The 26,915-nt window shown below is 32.5% G+C and overlaps 1 protein-coding gene across 1 annotated transcript; it reads right to left on the minus strand.

The window, feature by feature from the left end:
- Positions 1-2,768: 2,768 nt before the first annotated feature.
- LOC133174558 (apolipoprotein D-like) lies at positions 2,769-7,185 on the minus strand. Its single transcript, XM_061309667.1, has 5 exons — positions 7,066-7,185; positions 5,866-5,996; positions 3,593-3,678; positions 3,326-3,427; positions 2,769-2,938 (listed from the first exon to the last, which is right to left on the minus strand). Exons 1-5 carry the CDS (start codon positions 7,183-7,185, stop codon positions 2,769-2,771), a joined length of 609 nt encoding a protein of 202 aa, XP_061165651.1.
- Between the last annotated feature and the right edge of the window lie 19,730 nt (positions 7,186-26,915).

Here is a 26,915-nt window from a genome sequence, read left to right on the forward strand (position 1 = left end):
ATTCTTTTATCATAATTACCTATGTAATAAAATTCAAATCAGAATTATCTACCAAGGTGTAAAACAAAGAATTGGTCTTAGATGAATAACATAGATAATTCAACCTATATGCCAGCCAGATAAAATATTTTGAATTTTAAAAGAAATGATTATTTGAGTCTACTTTGGAGAATGAACTATTTTTTAACAAAAATCTTTACCTTCTTTTTAATTAAATTGATCATGTTGATAAGCAGCTGTCTCTATCTAGATGAAATCAATCATTGTACCTAAGAAACAAAATTATTTTATTGATTTTAGCCCCCACCCCCTTCATTTCAACATGGCAGTACCATTTGAAAAAAAAAAAAATCTTCTTCAGTTTGGAATTTGTTCATATTCATCGTATTCAACCGTGAAGTTTGATATTGTTTGATACCGTATTCACATTATCTTTGTATCATATCTCCAAATTGAAAGTTGTTCATATTCATAATATGATCTATGCATATTACTACTTGAACGACAAAATCAGTTGCTCAATTATTAATCCAGAGTATAAGATGCTACATTAAATTCAAAAGTCACAAATTCATTATCATAGCAGTGTTACACAATGCATGATTTTTAACAGATGAAAAAGATATTACGCTGTTTACATCAGGACCACGATTTCTTTATGATTCGTTTTTTTTTTTAAATGGACCATATTAGGATCATGACTTTTAGATGAGTTGTTAGATTGATTGATTATATGCTGTTTTTGTCTCATTCGAAAATTTTTCACTCATACAGAGACTTCAAATTTATGCCTTTACTCGGCACTGAGGGCCATTGAACAGTGAGGGTTCTTTATCGTACCAACGTCTACCGTGACACGGGGCCTCGATTTTTTAAGGCTCATCTGAAAGACCCATGACTTGTTTGAAGTCAAGAATCGAACAAGAATCTGATCCACTACCTCATTTGCATGTGAAATTTTTCAAAGTCTAGATTTCTATATGAGTTGATAAAAATTGTTAATCATGTTAAGATTATGATTTTGATGCGAGCTTTTACTCTAATAAATCGTATTAAGATCATAATTTTGAAACAAGTTTTGTCTGTAATCAATCATACCAGAATTGTGATCCATTAGCTCATTTGGATGTGATTTTTTTTTTCTTTTTCCATCTGGAGATAGATATTTTGTTCTATACCATCAGCATAATGATATGCATGTAAGGGCATGAAACACTATAAAACAAATGAAATACGTAATAAAAAGACATGATGCCTCAGCAAATTTTTGGGACAAAAAAGGAAACATGTCAAGGAATGTACGGATCGTTGTAACTTTTTGAAATGGGTTTATGACAAATGGAACGGTGACAAAAGCATTTACATTAAGTAGGTGTTGCTTTGCATTCAAATTTCATAATATAACTACGGTAAATGAAACTCAATATATTATTCAAATGGAAGAAAATTATATAAAAAAAATCATTGATCATTAAGCAATGTTTCCTTAAAATTCTCAGTGCTTCATACATGTATATTTTTCATGTTCATAGCTGTTGCAACAGCAATTTCTAATACATAGTACAAGGAAAGGAATTGTGAATTTAAAGTTAGAGACTTAAACAACGTTTCCATTACTGTGTATATATACACCATAAGTAGCGCACTAAGAATTAAATTTGTTTTAACCTCCTTTAGATGGAAAAGAGGCGATATATACGAGATCTATTGTTTGTTTGTTTTTATGTTGTTTAACGTCCCTCTGGAAAATTTTTCATTCATATGGAGACATCACCACTTGCAGGTGGAGGGCTGCAAATTTTAACCTATGCTCGGCACTCAGGGCCATTGAGCAGTGATGGATCTTTTTCCTGCAAACACCTACTGTGACACAGGACCTCGGTTTATACAGTCTCATCCGAAGACTGGTCTCCACGACCCGCATTGGATTCGAACCCGCTAGGTAAGGATCAACTCCTTACTCCGCGACTGGAGAGCAGACGCTCTAGCTACCTCGCCAAAAAATGATAATAAGCTAACCTTTTCTAAATTGAATTGCTATAAAGTATTTCAAATACGGTATATAGCCCCGAAAAAGAATGTTTCGGGTATATTGTAAATAAAATTACTATAATAATGTCTAACAATATACATTCATCTCATTACTGTATATGTGTATTCATATTTTTACTGACAATATCTCCAATGATTTTATCTTTCAACATATTTTCAAAATTGTGATTTGTAACATTTTTTTTCCCATCAATTAAGATGCAAGACTTCTACTGGAATAAGATTGATTGATTGATTGTATGTTGTTTACGTCCCGTTCGAGAATTTTTCACTTATGTAGAGACGTCACCATATACCGGTGAAGGACTTCAAATTTAGACCTTTTTCTCGGCACTCAGGGCCATTGAGCAATGAGGGATCTTTATCCTGCCAACGCCTGCCGTGACACGGGACCTCAGTTTTTAAGGTCTCATCCGAAGGACCCGCAACTTTCACTTGGAAGTGCCGAGCGCTTGACGAAGGAGCAGTTGCTACCTATTTTTTTTTTTTTAAGACTTAGGTCAGTGGCGGCCGAGATTCGAACTCACGACCTCCCGATCACGAAGCGAGCGCTCTACTGACTGAGGCACCGTGACGGTTACAGGAATAAGAAAAAGAAGAGTTCATTCTTAACTTCTCAGATACTGTGTAATTACATTCTAGGAATATTCCTTTAATGTTATGTTAACAAATAAGGAAACTTCGATCAATTAAATTTTTTATAGGATTTTTATTAGTTAATTTGGTTGTGCCAATCGCTCGTATGCAGAAGTCTCGAGACATCGTTGAAAGTTCGTCCGTATGAAATTCCTTGGGTTTACGCCATAGAACCTGAGAAAGTTATATATGTCTCGGAGTAATCTTCTACTGGGGTTTATGGGCCGTCTTCGAAGGATGAAGGCAGTTTCTATCAAAGAAAATAAATTCATTAAGTTGTTGGACAGGGTGTTTCATCATATTTGTCCCCCTATATGACATCATAAAGTTACAAAAATTCCAATTATTTATTATTAATTAAGATGCAAAATCTTTACATTTTTTCATCTTTTTTCAATTTTTACAATCTTTACAAATTTTCTTTTTTATTTTAGAGTTGTGTTTTATTTTTTTAAATATATAACTGTTTGAAAGATAATACAGGCAACTCTAATGGGAGCAGAAATGATAATGTACATGAACACTTTTTTAATTCAACCAACGAGTTCTTGAATTTCGTAACTTAATTTTTTTTAGGAGTAACATTCTGTATAACAAAAAGTGCGATTAAATGCAAAGTTGCGTCTAGATTCCTTACCAGACTTGGAAGTTCCAATTTGATCACAAGAATACACCACAGCGAAATTGACGTAATCTGTTTTAACAACCAGGTAGTTTCCATCTATGTCAAATGGTTCATCTAAAGATTTGCATAAAAAAGAAATGCATAATTACTGGAAATATGATGAAGAAAAGGAAGAATCATAATTTGGATATACACTGTATATTCAAAATAAACGTGTCCCAAAATATTGACGTAATCTAACAAACACAGCTTAAACAAACAGAAAAAAATTGTACTCACTATCATTGAATCTGACAGACAGCTTTGCAGGGTCACGTGGATTTAAGGCCACGCCTACACCCTCTATACTTGTAGGTTCTCCTGTTCTGCAATGAAGGAGCAAATGCAATTATTATACTAGTGATAATACTGTATACAGGGTTATGTTATTTGCGCCCTTTCACACTTGCAAACGAAGAACTAGGTTCACTTTATGCATAAAATAGCCCTGTCCTCACCTACATTTGTAGGACGAGGGTGACGAAAAGAAAACGAGAGCGAAAATTTTCCTGTATATAGAATCTAAATTCATTGAAAAGAGGATGAAATAATTAACACATCGGCTGTAAGTTAAGATTGCTTGGATTCATTACAAATTTTCATTATTTAGTATCAGGATGCAAGATATAAAAATTTATGTCGAAACCAGTGTCATTTGGAATAGGGAAAATATATATACGTTGTATCTTTTAGTATTTTACGAAATATGACTTCCACCTTGTGCCTTTAATTTTGCTGGTGTTGGTGGAGCATACACAAATGATACAAAAATGAGAAACTATATCATTATGTTAAATGCTGTTTTCATATCGATATATTTACTCAATGCAAGGCGCAGAAGCAGACAAACTAATTCAAGAAAATAATGAAGGGGGCACAATTATACCATCCTCCAAAGATATAAAACTCATGTACACGTCAAATGTCATGAAAAGATTCAGACCCTAGCACCGGATGCAAGATTCGGACATTAGTTTTGGATATACAAGTGACATATTGAAAATACAACATATCTCTGTTTGATTGATTGTATCTTGTTTTACGTCACATTCGAGAATTTTTCACTCATAGAGAGACGTCAACATATACCGGTGATGGACTTCAAATTTAGTTCTTTACTCGGCACACTGGGCCATTGAGTAGTGAGGGATCTTTATCGCACAAATACCTGCCGTTACACGGGGCCTTGTTTGTTAGGTCCCGCAACTTTCATTTCAATGTGCACAGCGCTTGCTAAAGAACAGTTGCTACCTATTTTTGTCAATCTTGGCCGGGGTTTGAACCCACGACCTTCCAATCACGGAGCGAGCGTTCTACCGACTGAGCTACCGTGACGGAGCAGGCCCGTAGGAAGCAATTTCACTTTAAGGGGAGCACAACCATGCATTTTCAGTTGGGGGGGGGGGGGGGCACTATCAAGTACCAAAAAAAAAAAGAAAAAAAAAGAGGTCATCAGACGTTTTGATTGAGGGGACACAAGCATATAATAGCTATGTTTTCTATAGTATTCTATATATCGGCAAAATTATTAGGGGGACATGACCCCCCCCCCCCCCCGGTATCTACGGTCATGCGGTGAATATATCTCTTAAGGTCTCGATCCTTCTTTCCTCATGCTAAAAATCTATCAAGCACATTGACTGCGTGATAGTCATGAAAAAAATGTTAATAATTTTAAAATGCAAACTGATAGATGATTATTTTGAACAGTGAACCTTCTATCAAAATAAATACATCCAAGTGTCCTGAATCATGATACAGGCTTGGGTTAGGTTAATCTAGTATTGAGAATTTTATATATAGTTCAATTAAAAAAAAATCTTTGTTTTTAAGAGGCAAACTTTATATAATGTGACTATGAACGTAACCCCTGTAACACTGTGAATTGAATGTCACTTGGCACCACAAAATTCCAGTCCTATGTTGAACTGAGTTTGTCTTGGCCTAAGAATAAGATTCATTTTGCTTATTAAGACCGGTTGGCCTCTTTTCCAATTTAGGAAGAAGATCAGGCCCCGGTGTCATGAAACTTCTTAAGCATAAGTCAAAGTATTAATTTTGTATTGAAAGGTTTTAAAAGGTTTTAAAAATCAAACAGTCCAAATACATTTATCAAAATTGCACCAAAATGCTGTTTTCTTCAAATTTAGAGATGACTGAAAATCCGACTTAAGTCTAAGTCCGTTTCATGATCCGGTGGTCAGGGGCATCTCAGAGTTTGTCAAGGTCATATAATATTTAAGATTAGGCCATCCTTAAAATAATGTTTGCTTGCCCTCTCCCGACACAGGGTAAAAAATTGGATCGGTAGATAGATGGGAAAATCTTTTTTTCTCAGAAAATTTCAACATATATGTTGACGAATGGAAAAATTCAGGAATAAAACGGGAAAAAATAGTTTTGAGTCGGGCCATTTTGAGCCAGTCGGTCGGGAGAGGGCAACCAAACAAATTTTTAAAGTTTGCCTTATATCATTATTTGAGTTTCTACCATTCTTTTTTTTTTTTAGTTACCTTATAACAATACCCCTGTTGAGAACATGGACAGATCCGTCTCTGTTCAGTGAGTATACAGGGCTTGTACATGTAGTTCCAGCCGCTCCTCTTAAAAAGAAACGTTCAAATCCATACCATGTGCCGGTATACTAAAATTAAAAGGAAATGTATAAAAGAACGATAATTTTATTCAACGGGGTGGGGGGTGGGGGGTGGAGGCTGGCAATTTTCTGAGAGTGAGACTATTTATTTTCATGCCAATGAAGGACAGATCATTTATTTCGAAGCTGGTCCTCCGCAGATTATTTTTCCTGCGCTGAAAATTTTTTTGATGAGTACAATGTAATAAATTAATCGTGTGATGATGCAGCATCGTTCGATGATATAAATCAATATCGTGAGTATCGTAAAAAAATACATGCATAACTTCCAGAACCCTTTTGATGATTGCCTTTGCAAATGAGATGCATTAAACATCTTTAAATCGATCAAAGCATACAATATTGATCTTAAAATACATTCAATTAGAATAAATTTATAATAATCAAATCATTATAGCTGATAAATATTACACCGATTTCAGAATCCCTCGAAAAAGTTGATCAACGGGTAAAAGAGAATATGTGAAAAGTAGCCCAGGCACGTATTATCAATGGGATGAGTAGCCCCTCCCCTCACCCCCAATTTTTTTCCCAAACAATACCTTTTATCCTTGAAAATGTTCATTGAAAGATCGTCACGGTCTTCCACACTCTTTGTTGCAGTAGAGTTAAATCCTCCCATGATAATAATATATTAATGAAACTGTTTGTGGAATAAAGTTAATTTGGACCTACACAAATACAGTTGGATCCCCCCACCCCCCAAAATAAGATTTTTCGACTGGAAAATTCTCCTTTTTTGGCTTGTCAAAGTTTTTGCAGGTAAGTTGTCAAATTATAATATATTTTTTTCTTTATTTTTCCTTACAGTCTACTCGATAGCTTTAAAAATGTCTACTAAAAAGCGACCTTATGATCTATAAACCGTTACATTTAAAAGTAAACATATAGTGCAATTTTCAGATTAAAAAAAAAGCAATGGTTCGGCTTATTAAATCAGGGTAGGTCGCGTAACCTTAAGCATGTATTTTTTTCCAGACCTTTGCAATGTGAGAAAAATTGAAAACAAATAACCATCAAATTAAAATTTGAATTAAATTAAAATAATTAAACTTACGCGTCTTATATCAAATGGACGCACTGTAGGAATTTGGGGACAAAACCCCCTGCTTGTTACTTGTCCATAAACTGGAGGAAAACACAGAGTTATTCCGAAGAGAACCAGTACTATGTTCATGTCTACTATTTGAAAATATCACTTCTTTCCAGAATCTCTTTGATCTATATTTATACTTCTCCTGTTGGGGCCCAGACAGGTGTTTATACAAAATCCATTTATTTTTTTAAAATAAAAATACATTAACTTTTTAATACAACAATAGAGCAATAAAAAGATTTCCTATCATTTATATCAATTCATGTTTGAACATGCGAATATCTTTCTTTGAAACTAAAAAAAAATTACTTTGTCATTAAAATATAATAAATTAGCATTTTACATAAAAATAGGTCTAACTTCCGAAGCAATTGTCAATAGTGATTAAAGCATTTTTATGCACAAAGGAAGCATATTGCATTGTCAATTGAGAACAAAATATTCACCTTTTCAGTTATTTTAAGCAGATGATTTGTTTCTGTCACTTCTCTTTCAGAATCCTTTTGATTTATACATGTATGGCAAAAGCTGACATTGAATCTTTGATCAATAGGTTACAATTGGAAATCATCATTTTCAAATACAATACTATGGTTTCGTAAGGCAATAAAATAAATAAATAAAATAAATAAATAAATAAATAAACAAATAAATAAACAAATAAGGGAATGAATAAATAGTTTGCAAGGTTTCAGTTTACCGCCTTGTGTTCATTCTAAAAGGGTTAAAGGAAAATCTGCCATTTTTATTTTTTAGATAGTCACATGGTGAGACAGGGTGTATAAAGTTTTCATACAAGTTGGCTCTAAAATCCCGACTTTGATACCAATAACAAACTTTATAGAGTTATTGTATGCTTATGAAATACAAACATGTATCTTAAACTTTTAGAACCTGCTGCCCACCACGGTATATTGTTAGCTTGAACAATAAAAGCCAAATCCTGTCAGTGTAGATGTATACCGCAGTCAAGTATTGCATCTAGAAAGAAGTTTCTCTTTTTAGCACCAAATCAATATTTGAATGCAAGGCGTCTGGTTATTGAAAAAAAAAATACAAATTTTGAAAATTATTAGGAGATTTCTTTGATTTATTAATTTGTACATAATATACGACTTAAGGCAGAAACAGAAAAGGAACAAGGGTACATTAAAGCGGAGAATTGCCTCACAAAAGAGCATATTGTTCCCGACCCAAACATACGCAAGGGCGTTACGATATTCCCTCTCACTTCGTTGCGAAGGGATGAATTTAATTCCCGCCTAAGTACATGGCCTAATATAGTTTGCTGGAATATTTCTGGCTTCCATGCTAGGATTGGTCCAAAATAGACTCTGCGATTCAGTTAAACCAAAGATTTTGTGGTGATACACTGTACTTTGGAACATCTCTTTTCTAATTAATACAAATTTAAAACTTTTTAATACAAGCATACCGATTTTTAAAAAAAAGTATTTCTATTCGCATCGTAGATATAATTACTGTCCAAAATGTAACTGATATAAAATCAAATTTATTGTTATCTAACTACTAGTAAGTTTCTCACACGTAAAACAATGATTATCAAGTTTTGTGGCTTTTTATCCTTTGGAAACCTATACAGTAGTGTACAATTGTATTTTATTATTAATATAAGTTTATCATAAAATATATAGCTTTTGAAATCTTTAAAAGTTTAGAGTGAGGGTTAGACTATCTCCCACAAGAAGATTACAGATAAATATTTGTATATTCTGGAAAGGAATATGAATCTGTTAAAAAGTAACACTCCCCCCCCCCCCCCCCCCCACCACCACCACCGTTTTCACAAGTCAAAATTAAGGAGGACTCGGCCATCACATTCTAAAAATTGAGCGAAACAGAGACCTTCGTTTAATAAACTAGGATAATTAATCCTTAACGCTAGTCTACGGGGTTTAAACTATAGTTAACATCATTGGTTAATGATTAACATTTCTAAACTATAGCTATATAAGGACTCTATTTATGTTTTACAACAAATAAGTTAATAGTGTATACTCCACTTTAAAGTGAAAAATAAAGTGTCCAAGCATGATTTATACAATGTAAGAATATTTGCAGCCTGTGCACTATGATAACTTTTATGAGGTTAATTACGTTTCGTTTCATCCACCTTTAACACATTGTGCAAAGGCATGAAAAGAGTAATTATGTTTTCATTTAATTATTAACCTTAAGAGAAAGAACAAGGGGCGTTGTATAATTAAATAAGGCATTTTGAATTGATCTACGATGCAAGGTGACTGATGGCTTGTTTCATAACTCTGAAGCTACACCGCATTTTTTTTAATCATTCATTTAAAATAGATAAAAGATCTAATTCATATAAAAGTTCATCCGAAAGTAATGTCATAGTGAACATTTCTATCATACAAGGCGTCCATTTGTCGAAAAATCGAAAACAATATTTCATAAAAATACGTCCATTTGGGTCAAGATCTAGTAAATAAAGGTGCCTACGTATTTCTCAAATTTGAGAAACGAGTTCTCTTAATGATCCTTTACAAATACAGGTTGGTAAAATAAGGTGTATCGGGACAGAAATTTTAGTTAGGTAATTAACTCAACGATAAAACATATTTTAAGCTGTTGTCTTTCAATGAAGAATGAAGAAAAATAGTTATAAACTTCAGAGTTTTATCCATCTCAGACAAAGGAAACGTATCAGAATTGTCCAGTCTCTCTCTCTCTCTCTCTCTCTCTCTCTCTCTCTCTCTCTCTCTCTCTCTCTCTATTAAAAAAAAAGAAAAAAAACGGGTTTCCGGATCTTCTTGACCTTACTCTAAAATGATATTCAATTGAATGTAGGCATCGGGATTACTTTTGACAAGATTTCAAATTGAATTCCATGAAAATTCTTCATTTTTTATAAAATTCTATTATAGCCGTAAAGTACGGGAAAAATTTATCTTATATTAATTATGACGTCATAATGGATCTAGCACCAAAAAGACAATCTAAACTAATTCACTAGATCTTGACCTTATAAAAATCAAAATGAAAATCAAAATAAGTGCATTTAAACTGTATTTTAATTGAATTGATAATCTTATTACATTCCGTAATTTAGTTAATGATGTAGGTGTTCAAAATCTTAGACATACGCTTCATCTCCACGCCAACAATGCCTATCAGGTATATACATGTATGTAGACTTCGGTAATTTAACTGAAGAGATGAAAGACATTTTAACTGTGGCAAAGCACGCCATATTTCAACAATTTTGATAAGTAATATTTATGTAAGAAATAGCATGTAAGCCATTTTCTTGCCTGAAGTTGAAAATTAAAAGACATTTCCTTATTTTATTTTTGAAAAGTAAACTTTGATATATGAACCAAGATGATATCATGATCAATGCTTAAATCCTTAACATTAATGAACAGTACATGTACGGATTTTAGTACGCAATACAGCTTTTTTTCCATATTAAAAAAAGCCTCCCTACTACTATTACTTTACAATCAAGAGTTAGTGTTTTTTTTCTATGCATTGATAGTATAAATTGTTTTAAATTGTCTATTCAATTTATACAACAGAAGAAAGTTTAATTACAAAAATAATTAAAAAAATAATTAGCAGATAAAAAACAAAATTTCATAATAATAAAATTTACATAATGAACGAAACTAACAGTCAATAATATAGCTCTCTTATATCCATTAAGAATAATCAATGTAAAAGTTCCGAATTTAATTTACTTTCATAAACCATGAAAATGTTTCTTGAGAAAATGAAACCTACGACATCATATAGTTAATATTTATTCTGGTTACATTTTTAGGTTACAATCCTTATGAAACTCCCTAGAATTCGGTAACATCTCCGAATTAATCATTAACATTTTTCAGGAAGTTATAAAGTTGGCAACAATTAATGGATAATGATGAATGTTCATTTGACATCCTAAACATGACAAATTGTCATAGTTTTTGAGATCATATAGTGGTTAAAATTGTCAATTTATCTCTGCAGAAAACACAAAAATTTGCATTCTGAAGAAGAGCTTACAAGACGCTTTTTGGTTTTATTGATGCGTCGAAATCGTTGAATGAATTTTGAATTGAACATATTTTATTGACAAAGTCAAAAGGATCGGACACGAGTTCAGAAACTTAGATAGTCTTCTCCTGGTACAACATTTTGTAAAATTGCCAAAATAAAAACATATATACATATGGTCTACTACATATACATCGTAGTAATAGAAAGAACAAAAATAAGTTCTTTAAGTGTACATGTATAATTTGAATTGGTAAGAAGAGAAAAAAAAAAGAAAAAAGTAAGCTTATTTTAAAAAACGGCCACATTCATTTACGAAAGTTTGAATAATTTTGAAAAGTTCAGCATTTTGTTCAATAGTAAGAGAATCATCGCCCCATAGCATTAAATGTACATCTATAACATATAAATAATTAAATGACAATAGCTTATTCATTAAGGAATTCCTTGCTTTTACATAATATTTACAAGCAAAAAACAAATGATATGCATCTTCTAGTAGTCCACAAGAACAATTAGGACTGGTTATTAGGTTACAGCGATATAAGTCTGAATTTAAAATACAATTATGTCTTAATCTTGTATGAATTATGTTCAAAAACCTTTTTCCATATGAAAAATATTTCTGAGGTTTTACAATACTGTTGTGCAGATAGTTTTTAAAGATTTTGATAGAAGTTGCCTCCCTTATTTTAAGACTAAGGGAATTCCACTTTCTAACAGTATAAGGAATAAATGATTTATTATATAGTTCTAATCTGTATTTTGGCAAAGAATAATTTAAGGAATTCCTAGTAGTGTATCCTGAAATATTGCCTCTTGTATCAGGTACTAAATTTTGTAAATAATTAGGAACTACTAAATTATTGTGCATTTTATACATTGTTATTAGTTTTGCTCTGTTTCTTCTGTATTCCAACGGTTCCCAACCTGTTTCCAAATATAATGAATTTCTTGAAGTAATAATTGTAAGCCCAGTAACTATTCTTGCAGCAAGTAATTGTACTTTTTCAAGATTCTCAATGTCTGTTTTGTGCATCCAGACCAAACTTCAACAGCATATTCAAGTTGTGGTCTAATAAAAGATATATACATCTGGGATAGAATATCTCTTGACACAGTAAATTTTAGTTTTTTAAGAAGCCCCAGTTTTTTGTATGATTTCTTTATAATGATATCAATATGACCAGACCATCCTAAATTGGACGACAGAAGTATCCCAAGATGTTTGTGTTCTGTAACATATTCCAATTGGCAATTGTCAAAAAATAATTTAGGAAACTGCTGCACATTTTTTGAATTAAAAAATACAGCTTTAGTTTTCTGTGGTTTAAATTTCAATAACCATTTCTTTTACCATTCATCTAGTATTCTAAGATCATGGTTAAGATTTTGTTCAATATGATTAATATTATCTGAACATTGTTGTAAGGAATTATCATCAGCATATAATCTACAAACAGATATCATATTTTCAGCCACATCATTTACATACAATAAAAATAACAAGGGACCGAGTACTGAGCCCTGAGGAACTCCAGCTTTTACATGTCCTACAGAGAAAAAGTGATTTCTATGCATGACTTGTTGTGTTCTATTGCTTAAATAACTATCAAACCAATCTAGCATATCACCATTGATTCCATACATTTTTAGTTTGTAAATTAAGCCTTTATGCCAGACTCTATCAAATACCTTGGATAAATCACAAAACACCATACAACAGAATTTACCTTCATCAATATCTTTTACTATAGAATGGTATGTTTCTAAAAGTTGATATACTGTGGAATGACCTGGTAAAAAACCTGCTTGATATTTATAAAATATATTATGTGAATACAAAAAATTGTATACATGTTTAAAAATGATTCTTTCAAAAATTTTGCTTATGCAGCTCAGCAAGGAAACTGGTCTATAATTTGTAATGATGGAAGGGTAATCTTTCTTAAATAGTGGAAGAACATGTGCTAGTTTCCAGCAGTCTGGAAAAGTTTTTAATGTTAGGGATTTGTTGAATAGTATACAAAGAGGTTTTGAGATAGTGTCTTTGCAAGATTTTAACATTTTATGGCTGATGCAATCAGGCCAACTGCTTTATTAACAGGAATAATAGAAATTATATCAATAATTTCCTGTTCTTGTATTTTTATATCCGGAAAATTATCCTTACATCTAGACACTATATTTGGGAGCTCCTGATTACTGTCATCTATGACTGTAATTGATGTGAAATATTTGTTCAATAGTTCAATTTTATCTATGTCTGAAAATGCAAAACTTTCAGTGCCATTGTTGGCTGTAAACTGAATAGGTGGAATTTCATTTGTTGGTTTAATGTGAAAAGTGTCTTTCAGTAACTTCCAGTATAGTTTTTGATTGTTCAGACTAGCATCCTTAAGATGAGAATCTATATTGTCATAATAGTTTTTGATAGCATATTTTTTCATGTTATTAAACTTATTCCTTACCTTCCGAAAAGTTTCCAAATCAGATTCTCTTTTTGTTTTTTGTGCTATTTTTCTTAGCCTATTGCGAATACGCAAAGTTTTCTTTAGAAGAGAATCCATCCATGGTTTATCATTTGGCCTTATGGTTACAGTTTTTTCGGGTACGCATTGGTGAATAATAGAATTAAATTTTTCCGTGAAGTTTGCTGTTGTTGCAGTATTAATGTTTTCTGTTGCATCAATAAGGCTATTCCAGTCACATTGTAGGATTAAATCATTAAGAAGTTCTAAATCTGCATGCTTATAGTTCCAAATACGTTTATATGCCGCATTAACATTGGTATTCTGGTGAATATATATATAAGTTGCTTTATGATCACTAACTGTATAACTAACTTTTAATGTTCCAGAATCATGTACATGTATATTGTCACTAATAATGATAGGATCTATAAGGGTTTCTGTATTGTAAGTAATTCTTGTATGTTCATGTATGATATTTGTTAATCTACAGCTGTTCATAATTGTAAGAATCTCATGTGAGTTGTTAACTTTTAAGAAATCAGTGTTAAGGTCACCAAGTACTACAATATTGCTGGAGATATCACAAGCTTTTTCAAAGGACCAAGATAGTTTTTGCCAAAAGACACTATTAGTGTGTGGTGGACGATAAATACAGCATATAAGTAGATTTCCCTTTACTTGTGGTATTTCTATCGAAATGAGTTCAGTGTCAATGGGTTCTAAATCTTCTCTTCGACTAGAATTAATTAAATTTGAAACATAAATCATTAAACCTCCACCATAAGAATTGCGATCTTTTCTGAAAATATTCTTAAAACCTTCTATGAACAAACTTTCATTTGTAACATGTGTGTCTAAATGAATCTCACTAAAACATAGTATATCATAATCTTGAACTAAATACATGTACATTAGGGAATCAATCTTATTTCTGATGCTTCTAATATTAAGGTGCAGGATATCAAGAGAGTTTGCAGCAGGTGGGTCGAAATCGTTATCAAAAATGTTCTTGAAACCCATGTAAACATCTGAACAAACAAAAAGCGTTTTTGTGTGGTATCTAAAAAATCAAAGAGATTTTGTGACCGAGTGGTTTTAAAAATTCATTCCCAAGGGAACTAAAAATGGGTCTTCCAGAAAAGCGATATCTTTTTAATGAAACCGAAAGGCGGGAGGTGGAGTAAAAAAAGATGTAGGCTTCCGCGTTAAGCGGTAGAGTTGACATATATGCTTGTCTATTATAAATCTTTAGGGTGTTTAATACCGGCATCGATGAATTTACAACATCTGGTAATCCAACCTACGTGCACACTTCCCTTAAGGGTAAAATTCTACGGCATCGCGTTTCATGTATATTAAGTACTTATCATATGCCAGTCGACGGAAATGAAATTGAATTATCGGACCCTACTGGAAACATTATACAATGTATATTGTAAGATCGATTATTTGTGTTAGTATAAATTTTGAGGAATTTTTTGAGGATTGAGGAATTTTTTTCGTGTTCATTTCATTCCATGTTTTCTCTTTAAATATTTGAAATTTTACATTTTCGTGGAAGACATGGATTTATTTTGTATCTTCATACCATGAAAAGAACAAAAATAAATAAATAAATAAATAAATAAATAAATAAATAAAACCTTAACAAAATTAGGGACTTCACAATAAATGTCCTTTTAAATAAGATACATTGCAAGGGACAGTAAGTGATGGTCTAAGCCCATAACTTTACTCCCCCCACAAATATTAACTGTTTCATAATATCTGTGCCATGTTGTGCCATCTGACAAATTAGGCAAATTAACAGTAAATTACATGAGACATGTCTCAAAGTATATGAGTTTCATTTGGTATTGCAAATTCTGTTTTTTAATTGAAAAGACTTGGGTGTCGTCATTTTGTTGTTCTTCATGATAGTTGAACTTGCGTTAAGTTATTTTAAACATTAATAAATTATACATTTGATACTTTAATGAGGAATTATTAAGCATTTCTTTGGGGAGAAAATATAATTACGTATCTTCGAAATGGTTAATATAATAACACTTATTGGCTACGTCAATGTAGATATAAGAAAAAGAAAACAACAATTTACGCTGATTCCTCGATTAATTTCTTGAATGTCAGTGATTCATATGTTATAAAACCGAGAATGTTTTATTATAAGGTACACTTAACATGAAATAAGCAGGTTCAGACTTGAATATTCTATTAACTAATTATTAGTTAATATACAGCTGTATACAGAAGACAAGCAGTACAAATGGCAACGCATATATTTTAAAAATGATATAAAAGGAACATCGGAAATTCGTTTTCTTATCGCCCTTTTCCCAAAAAAGTGACAACTAAAATGGATCAATCTTGTAAGGAAGAGGGCAAAGCTGTGGGTATAACTTGTAAAGTATGAATAAAATGTTGGACATGAATTCTCTGGCAAAATTATACGGTAGCAACAAATCTGCAGGAAAAAAATAAAAATATATTTTACATACCTGAAATATGTCGAAATTACCTCTCTCTCATGGCACCTGATCTCACCTCTGATGTTTTGAGAAATCCGTGTTGTCTCTGCTCATAATCTGTATTGTTTCAATGTTTTTTTGAGCATGCTTATTGTTCGTAATCTTAATAATTCACTGGATTACAGGAAAAACTATTAAGGAATTTTAAATAATAAAATCATTTCAAGGTCAGAAGTGTGAAGCAGGTTTTGATTATTAGTTTCTGATAAGAATGGCATGTCGACACTGGAACAGTGGGTACATGACAAGTGTAAAAAAGCACAAATTATTTGCTAACTACATGTGAATTTTTTTCCTATCCATGTCACTATAGAAGTAATTGTACAACCGCGAAGCGGTTTATAAAAAAAGCGTAAAGTGTTCCAGCCCAGGTTATACCAGTATAACTTGAGTAGCTATTAAATTCATTCCTTATAATTTAATTTTCCATCATTAAGTGTAAAAAATAAGACAATTTCTCCTTCAAAAATGCCTTCAAATTGTACGTATTTTAAATGTAACGTCAAGCGGATTGACACGTTTTTGACGTAAGTCATTGTGACGTAGGCAACCCAGGTTATACGATATAATCTAATTTTCTTATCCAATCAAATGACGCGTTACAACCAAAATTAAATTATTGTCATTTAACAGATATCATCATAAATGGCTAAGGTAGTTGCATCATTCAGGATTATTATCTTATATATGTTCTTATTAGATTTATAACACAATTAAGCATTCATCTTTATTTTTATCCATTGAGATCATAAATATTTAATGAACATACATAATCGTCATACTTTATTTTCCTTCGAAATTGAAAAGGTAGAATCCGATTGTATTAGTTGAAATACAATTTATATGCTTGAAGAATTTTAAATTGTGATTTTTATTAACATTCTTTTTTTTTCTTTTAACTCCGTGCAACAAGTTTAGTCTAATGAACAAGTACAAGTATAGAGCTATAAAATTAATGATTTTCATAAACATAATGAAAAAAGTGAATTTGTGCAAATAGTGATGAAGCTAGAAGTAATAGGTTTATCTTAAATGTAAAAGATGAAGATAACGAACAGTGAACAATCTCATATATCCAGTAAACAAAACGAAGGGAAAAGGGCAGAACATGGACCCCTGGTTGGTAGAAATATTTAAAAAAAACGGGTCGGCTAACAGAGAAACACAATGTAATGTCCATCGGAATTTCAACAGATTGTTGAAAAACCTGGTCTCAAAAGACTAGATAGACATTGTTTATGAAGAAATCCAGCAATCCCTTTATATAAATTTCAGAGTACTTAAATGTAGAATCGGAATAATTATTAATAAAGTAAGTATGTAGATTACCAATTACAAGATATTATAATTCATTTTTATTGAAAAGTGATAATAATATGTTTTGGTGCTGACGTTTAAAAAAAGTTGAGATTTTAAATTTTCCACAAGTTCTTTAGAGGTTTTTTTTTTTTTTAGATTCCACATTTGATTTACACTACTTCTTAAATTTGTCTTATGCCCTGTTCACACGGAGAGTTTAATTCGAATTAAACGTAAGTTACTGCGAATTAAATTTGATCCGCGTTCACACGGAGAATTTAATGCGAATTAGTTTAATTCGAATTAGTTTACTGCGCATTAAATTACTTTGCATTAGCTCCGTGTGAACGCTAAGCGAAGCTAATTCGAATTAAATTTTACGCATGCGCAAGAGCAAAATTAAGTCACCTGGCACATGACGGTGGTCAGTTATAGGTACCTATGCCATTTTTAGTGCAAAACAAAGGAAAATTACGTTAATCACTGAAATGTGTATAGACACTATGACATTATGTCAAATGGATTTGCTCTGCATAAGGTGACGTGATTTGAAAATGACGTCATAATAGCCTTACTGAAAAGCCTTACTGTAGAAATAAAATTTTAATTCGCATTAGTTTACTTCGCATTATCTGTCGTGTGAACGCAATTTAATTCGCATTATTTTAATTCGCATCATTTTACTTCGCATTAATTTACTGCGAATTAAACTCTCCGTGTGAACAGGGCATTAGAACAATACGTCTGATGTTTCTCATTTACTGCAGTTAATATTTTTGTAAACAGTAAGGAAAAGGGCTTGGTTGAGTATTTACTGGACCCTGCAATAAATCTTTATTTTAAGGATTTTATCAAGTTTTGAATTCCAGTATAGGTACAGTACAACTGACTTCCACCCACTGGGATGTTAAACGTATTTCAAACGAAATATGATTTTGAAGAATTTTATGCTTTGAAAGGGAACGGTGAGTATTAGTAGAATTAGCAGATGTGGAATTAAAACCAAGTTCTTCTGAACTACAGCTGTAATAATAAGACTTACAAACAAACACTATATTACTACAAACTTTTTCAGCTAGAGATAGTTTTCCATTCGCCTGCAGGATGAGCAGGCTCAATTTTTCTTAAGTTTTATTGAAAAATCTCAAGGAAGATGGTTAAGGTTTTTTTTTTTTTTGTTTGTTTGTTTGTTTTTTGTTTTGTTTTTTGTTTTTTGTTTTTTTGGAAAAAAAGACCGGCAATGATCTTCATTTCATCTCATTGAGATGTAATCATTGTTTATGGATCTGTTCTAGAAAAAAATACAATATTTCTACATTTATTTTTTTCTGATAAAGAAAAGGAAAATGTGACTAAAATAAATTACACTGTATATTGAAAGTAAATGATTTTGGAGTCTCTTTTGCTGAAAGATACATTTTGAAAGGAAAAATTTCAGTTTCTTAGAAGCAGTTTCATTAAAATACGACTTCAAGTGTAGAATTATAAGCACCCCTCAAATAGACTGAAAATCTAGTATGTTTCTTTTATAAAATTTTTTCATGTTAATGTTTCTTTGATATCTCAATTAGAAATGGTAGTCAAAAGTCCGGACTATGTTGTGTCCGGAGTTAAATGTCGCACTGTGTTATATAAATACACAAATCATTCTTAATTGATCTACGATGCAAAATGACTAAGGAGTTGTTTCATAAATATGGAGTTACACCGCAATTTTTAAAACGTTCAGTTAGAATGGATAACGAGCTAATTCAGATAATTTGTGTCCCCCTGGATTTGTAGAATTATTAAATGTATACATGTATATTGAAGGAAATAAAAATGCCAATATGGATATAATGATTGATTGCTTATTCTTTAATAGTTGTATAGAAGATTCATTTATATATAGAATATTTATCACACTGTAATAATGATTTTATGAATTTGTACACGCCAGACGTCATAACTTTTTCATTTCACATGTTGAATATTATCATTTAGTAAATTCAGAAAAAGTATCCTACGGGATATGAACCCAGTACCTCTCACTTGCTAAGAAAGAATCATACCCCTAGACCACGGAGGAACTTGATTATACAGCAAATTAATTGCAAACTTTACGTAACATATGATGTTTATATTCAAGTTCGATATTCTCAAAATTTTGCACAATACATGGTGTCTAATTTAGCCTTTAATAAACAGTTCTAATAGATGTAATTAGAATATAAAGTCCGCCGACAACTTCTTTTATACGTAATAACTCTCCACGTGCTAAAAATAGTGCCTAGCGACTTTTAATACAATAAATAAAAAATAAATAAATAATAATAATAATAAAAAAAAAAAAAAAAACGGGGCGGGACACTTTGAGAGGAGCAAGAGAGGCCATAAGAAGTTATGGTATAAAATTTCACCGCAAAAGCTCAAAAGCTTCTTGAGATATAGCCCGGAAACGAAGGTGTTACACACAGGCGGAATTTATGAATTTACGACCTTGAACTTTCACCTTTTGACCTCTAAATCAATAGGGGTCTTCCTTAGGCCACAGGGAGTTGTTATGTAAAATTTCTTTGCAAAAGCTCAAAGGATTCTCCAGATATCGCGCGGAAACGAAAGTGTTAAAACAGACAGAATTTATGAATTTATGACCTTGACCTTTGACCTTTTAAAATCAATAGGTTTCTTCTATAGACGACAGGGAGTTGCTATGCAAAATTTCATTGCGAAAGCTCAAAGGGTTCTCGGGATATCGCGAGGAAAGGAAAGTGTTACAGACAGATAGAAATACAGACGGACGGACGTACGGACAGCTAGTCGGACGGACGGACAAACAGACCCAAATTAATATCCCCCACTTTCAGTGAAAGCGGGTGGCAAAAAGATATAATTCATATTAGGGGTCATCTGAGAGTAGTCATAGAGAGCATCCAATACAATGTATCCACTAATGTGGAAAATGATATTTCATCAAAATAAGTGTATTTGTACTGTGATTCTAACAAAATTTATAATCGGATTAAATTCTGTATATTTAATGTGCATGGTGCACGTGTTTAAAATTTTTATATTGGTAACTTGGCCATAGAATAATAAAAAAAAAAATGGTAGGCTTAGACTTCGTATGAAAGAGATGAAAAACAATTAAAAGTACACATTTTTTTCAATAACTTTAATATACAGTATTTTTAAGAGATATTACAGCTGTACTTGCAGTCTAAAATTAGAGGACATTCTCTGATTTTATTATTGATAATTAAAATTGCTGAATTGCAGAAATCTGAAAATAATCTTCTATGTTAAAATCCTACAGAAAAATGAATAGTCCAATTAATATCGAATGTATGTCTGTCTGTCCGTCTGTCCATTCATCCCTCCGTCTGTATGTCTGTCTGTCCGTCTGTCCATCCATTCCTCCGTCTGTATGTCTGTCGGACAGTAACACTATCGGTTCTGCACGATATCTCGAGAAGCCTTTGAACTTTCGCAATGAAATTTTACATAGCAAATCCTATGGGCTAAGGGAGATTCCGATTGATCTTCACATGAAAAAGTCAAAGGTCAAGGTCATTAATTCATTAATTCTCTCTGTTTAAACACTTTCGTTTCCACACGATATCTCGGGTAGCCATTAAAGTTTTCCATAACAAACCCTAACAAGGCCTTTGGGAGATCCCTGTTGATATTGAAGTCAAAGGTCAAGGTCGTAAATTCATACATTCTGTCTGTGTATAACTCTTTCGTTTCCGGGCGATATCTCTAGAAGCTTCTGAGCATTTGCAATCAAATTTAATGCCATTACCCGCCCGACCCTCTCAATTTGCCCTGCCCATTTTTGGTCATTTTTTTCCCAAAAGTCAGTTGGAAATCTGTTGGCATCAATCAGGCTCAAAGTTTTTGAGTAACTCCCCGTTTGTATTAAAAAAATAAATGGCACTATTGTTTGCATTGGAGCATGTGTAGCGTTGTTACATATACAAGTCTTGGCGGACTTTAGATTCTAATTACATCTTTTGGAACTGTTTTTTAGAAGCTAAATTAGACACAATGTGTTGTGTAAAATTTTGACAATATCGAAGTTGATATATATACATGTATATATGACCTGCTGTTTGCATTTGAATTGTATCAATAAAGCGCCTCGTTGGTCTTGGGGTATAATTCTCGCTGTTGATGCTAGAGGTGCCGAGTTCAAATCCCCGAAAAATTGGACAATAAATCGTTCACTTTAAAAATGTAAAATAAGTTATAAATTTCGTATTATCATAGGGTTAAATTAATTTTTCTCACTTGTCAAACATTAATGACGTCACAATGATATTTCCCACACGACGCATTACAAATATATAGCGCAGCAGGTCATATATATTCAAGCCTTTCTAAACGTAGATTCACCGTCACGGTAGCGCAGTCGATGGAACGCTCTCTCCGTCATCGGAAGGTTGTGTGTTCGAATCACGGCTGCAACTGACCGAAGTCGATAAAAAAAGAGTTAGCAACTGTTCCTTCGCCAAGCGCTTGGCACTTTGAAGTGAAAGATGAAGGTCCTTTGGATGAGACTTTAAAAACCGACGCCCCGTGTCACGGTAGGCGTTGGTACGATAAAGATCCCTCACTGCTCAATGGCCCTGAGTGCAGAGTAAAGGTCTGTATTTGAAGCCCTTCACCGATATATGGTGACGTCTCTATATAAGTGAAAAAATCTCGAACGGGACTTAAAACAACATACAATCAATCACTCTCAAGTTAAAAATAAACAAGATGTGTTTGTGAAACACTATGCCCCCGATGGTAACACAATTCTGGAGTGGGACGTAGACTACAGTGCAATAGTTATGGCCAATGTTAAAGTTTTTCAAATGTAGGTCAAAGGTCACAGCTGAGGTCACATGATCAAAAATGTCTGTACCAATGAAAAGGTCTTGTCATAATGAACACTCATGTCAAATATTAAAGCCTTACCCTTGACAGCGCAATAGTTATGGGCTAGGTTAAAGTTGACAACAGACAGACAGACAGACAGACAAACATACAGACAGGACAAAAACAATATACCCCCGGGATCTTTCGATCCGTGGGCATAAAATCAAACTGTTCTATGTAAAAGCACTGTTTTATTTTAATGTCATACATTACCTACAGTTTTCTTTGACCAAAACAAAAGAAAAATCATCATATATATCATAAAGTTTCGAAGAGTATTAAATGATGAAATCTCTTGTATATTTTAAGAAAAGATAACAAAAATAACATTTCAATTGATATTGTCTCCAAAGGTGATGAAAAGAAATTCGAAATCAAAGTCAATATTCCCATTCTTTTCTTTGGAAGCTTAGTGATAGGTACTTCCTGTTAATTTCACCTTTTCGATCCTCAAAAATCCCATGATACTTAAGGGTATATACGTCTAGACATCAGGGCTCTGAGTCAGTTCCAGACTGAAGTCGACATAGGTCAGTTTGTTTCCATATAAGGAGAGAAACATAAAGTTGCTTACATGTAACAGGTCTTAGGTGCCTGAATAAGGCTTTTGAGATTGAGTTTTTCTGCAAGTTGGTAAATGTTTTTGTTTGCTTAGATAGGAAGCGAACGCGTTCCAGGACAGAATTGGATGTTGTAAACATTGCTTATTAAAATCCTTAATTGAGAAGTTTTATAATTATATGATTTATTCCTTTAATTGTTCAGGCAGAGCAACCGACTCCTCGAACCCAGAAACGTTAAAGTGATTCATAGGAGGTGTAAAACATAACCATGTACATGTATCAAAAATTGCTTAACGGTCCATAAATTATTTGAACATTTAAATACAGAAAATAAAAAAAAATAAAGTTCACAAATAGGTCGCCTGTGTCCTTAATAGATATTTAGAGCCATTCTCTGTAATGACTTGAATTTTTATATTGGAGCTGTGGCACGCATAGTCTCAGAATTTCTCCAAACTCTTTATGATAAAAACCTTTGATGCCGTAAACTCAAATCAGGCAAAAATTGATTGCTACGTGTCATGGTTACCATAGCAACGTGTCCTAAAGTTTGAAAAATGGCACTTTTCAACATGTTCAGAGTCCCAGAGTTAACGTTTGCAGCAAAGCAAACAAGTGGCAGTGACTGTTTCTGAAATTTGAAGGCCTGATGTCTTAATTGCATAATAAACATGTTTGGTAAATCAACTATTGCATACGTTACTATGGAAACAAAGTATTCAAAAGTAGTAAATTTGTTCATTTAATTTTATAAAGTCATACACTTTAGAAAAAAAACAATTATAGGTTGAAATGCAAGTAAATAATAGACAAATGATCCTTGTTTCATATACCAAGGCCGAGATATGATATTTCTTATATGTTGGCAATGGTTGCCATGGTTTTAATACCACGAAGGGATTTTAAATTTACTCTTTTAGAGTTTTAATCTTATCCTATCTTTTGAAAAAGCATATTTCTATATAACTGATGATCATTTTTTAAAGGCATTGGTGTGACCATAATTTTCACATTTCAAAAAATTCAAATTCAATTCTTTAAATAGAGCGTTGCTATGGAAATTAGCCGATAAAGTATGCATAAAAATTGGAAAATATTCTGTTTCCTTGGATACGTACCCTTTTGTGTAGATTCCCAAATTTTTTATGATTGATATTTATGGACAACTAACCTGATTTTTAATTTTGGCTACCACCCAGTCTCTTACTGGATGCAAATAGCTGGCACATAGGGTTTAATATTGATAAAAAATTAACAAAATCGAACATTTTTCTCCTTGGTAACCATAGCAACAGTGTTGTATTTTTCATTTAACTTGATCAATATATGATATTCATCTTTAGTTCTACCAGATAGGTGCTATTCAAAGTGAGTCAAGTAATGTTTCTTGATTAAAAGGTAAGTAAATTCCTAAGGCAGCAAAATATATCACTTTAAACAATTGGTACGTTGTTTCCATGGTTACACTGCAAAGTAACAATAAATCCCAATTTTTCTTATGTTGTTGGTGTTGCAAGGTACTAAGGATGTATATGTGCCAGTCATGAATTTTATTTTTTTTCCTCAAGATAGTAGCATTAACCCAATCTCAGCAACAGATTTTGCATGGTTACACTGTATTGCCATCGCAACCATGAAAGTTATTTATAGAATAATATTGTCAATTCCTCTTTACTTATGGTCATATACTTTTATTGTTTTTCTTAGGTTTTTGATGGAGTTTGATCATGTAACACCTATCATTAGTGAATATTGAGCTTTTTTCATCATTTTTCAGCATCGAAAATGTATTCCAAATGTACCCATGGTTACCACTTACTTCGAGATAAATCCTAAATAGTTTCTTTATAGCATAAACGGCAACAAGGTGTCATGTTTTTCTGAGAATGGTTTGTTTGTTTTTCTTAGTCTTTATTAAGACTTAAGAAAGATTCAAAATAGCTGAAAATCTCAATTTTTCCAACTTTTCTGGCTGTTACCATGGCAACCAAGACACATAGCAACGAAATTTTATTTGATTTACGTATCTGGTGTCAAGTTGTAATAATGGGCAAAGTTTCATCAAAATCGGTGACCATGCATGGCAAAGAAGTTTAAGTGGTTACAGAGAATCGCTATTAAAATTTCGTTTCTTCTAAGCTAAGTCCATTCTCTAACCAGAGTTATCTGCTGCTAAGCTACCAATACCTCTGTCAACGCTCATCGTACAAGATTTTTGTACAGGTATTAATCGGTGAAAATTTGAAATTAAAATTGTAATTAACCTTTGTAATTATTGATACAGGTGATAATTTATCAATTATTTTAAATTTATCATCCCTCAAAACGATTTATTTTCATAGTTTTTAGGAAACTATTTTGCGGAGTAAATATTTAAAATTGAATATAAAAAATCCTTTTAAGGGGTAAAAAATTTATGTGAATCCTGTTAACCGATAAGAAATATAACTAAAAACGCCAATTAATACAAATTGTCATCTTTTTACAAATTTTCCAAGAATTTTGTATAACAAGCGTTGACAGAGGTGTATGTGGGAGCGTAGCGGGAACGACAACTTTGATAGAGAATGAGCCAAATCAGCCTTCGTTAAGTTATGAATATAATAGTCCTAAATCAAATTTACTTGAGATTGTTATTGTTATTGTTGGAGGGGATATGGTAATGCGCTTGTGTGTGGGTGTGTTAGTTTGTGTGTGTGTTAGTTTGTTCTTGTGCGAAACGGAAGTAGAGTAATTTGCACCGGGATCGATGTCGAATGTTGCTTTGATTTATAGATTTGCTCTTTACGAGAACCCCCCCCCCCCCTCTCCATTTTCAGCTCTTCAAATTTTTTTTTATTTAAATATCTCAGAATTTCAGATTCCCAACGTTTTCTAATGAAGATCACAGAAGAGACATAATTTGTCGACATGCACATCTGGTGCATCAAAATAGCCACCGTATATAATTTACATTATGATCCCTGGGTCGAGGCCTCTGCAGGTGGACTGTTAGTTCCCGAGGGTCTTCAGAACCCAGTAGCTAAGAACTTCTATATTAGCTTGAAAATACGGATATATATTTAATTGCTGGGGTTAAATTTAAAAAAAATAATACCAAATCAAGGATTATCTCCCTCATGCATAGCTCTGATCCTTTGGCTCCAGTCTTCGACATCCGTCTTTCGGCAAGGGCACCAATGAAGTGATATAATTTGTCGAAATGCACATCTGGTGCATCAAACTCGGTACCGTATGAGATTTACATTATATCTATTTTATTACAAAAACCTTCCCCTCTCTGTATGTGCTCTTGTCATTTCAACAGATCCTTCTATTTGAAATAATTTCGTAAACAATTTTTTTTATTTTTATCCTACTAATATATATGCTAATCGTTTTGATTTTTTTTAATTCAAATATATAAACCGACTTAAAATGCGTCAGGTAGAAAAAAATCCAGATTAACTCTTAACATTTTCCATAATCTGTTTCATATCAAGAAACCTCAAATCAATAAAACCATTCCCAACCATTCCCAACATCATTACTAGGCTTTTGACATCATAGACAGCTGCTTCTTCAAACTTAATGGAACTTTTACTTTCTCATATCTTGTGATTGGTCATCTACAAAATTATTCTAATTCGACATAAAAGTTATCTAATGTTGATAAAGTGAACGCTAAATACAAGATATTATAGAGTCTGACACAACTGATTGATGTTTGGATGTTTTATTTACTGAACACTTTAATGGCCAACTAATATGAAAAGGATGAAGATTCGAAGAGAGATTGATCTCAAAAAAAATCTATAAACAAAACAAAGCTGTAAAGAGGACATTAATACGGACCCTTTGAAATTCCAGAGGTTGTATCAGGTGTCTAGGATGAGTAAGCATCCCCTGTCGACTGGTCACACCCGCCGTGAGTCCTATAAGCATATGTGTTGATCAGGTAGACAGAACATTCCGTAATCAAATTCAGAATAAAAACAAAGTCCTAACAATTGGTATAAAACAATACGACTCGAAGTAAG

The sequence above is a fragment of the Saccostrea echinata genome, unplaced genomic scaffold (genome assembly GCF_033153115.1).
Source record: "Saccostrea echinata isolate AGI-Se365-2 ecotype Australia unplaced genomic scaffold, CSIRO_AGI_Sech_v1 ptg000058l, whole genome shotgun sequence".
NCBI classification, from domain to species: Eukaryota; Metazoa; Mollusca; class Bivalvia; order Ostreida; family Ostreidae; genus Saccostrea; species Saccostrea echinata.

What these genes read in the sequence shown, in the direction of transcription:
- LOC133174558 (XM_061309667.1), bottom strand. Translation starts at nt 7,185, where the DNA reads ATGAACATAGTACTGGTTCTCTTCGGAATAACTCTGTGTTTTCCTCCA. An exon ending in AACAGGGGTATTGTTATAAG is followed by an intron (nt 3,679 to 5,865) that starts GTAACTAAAAAA and finishes CCTTCATTGCAG; the next exon opens with AACAGGAGAACCTACAAGTA. An exon ending in AATTGGAACTTCCAAGTCTG is followed by an intron (nt 2,939 to 3,325) that starts GTAAGGAATCTA and finishes TTTCTTTGATAG; the next exon opens with AAACTGCCTTCATCCTTCGA.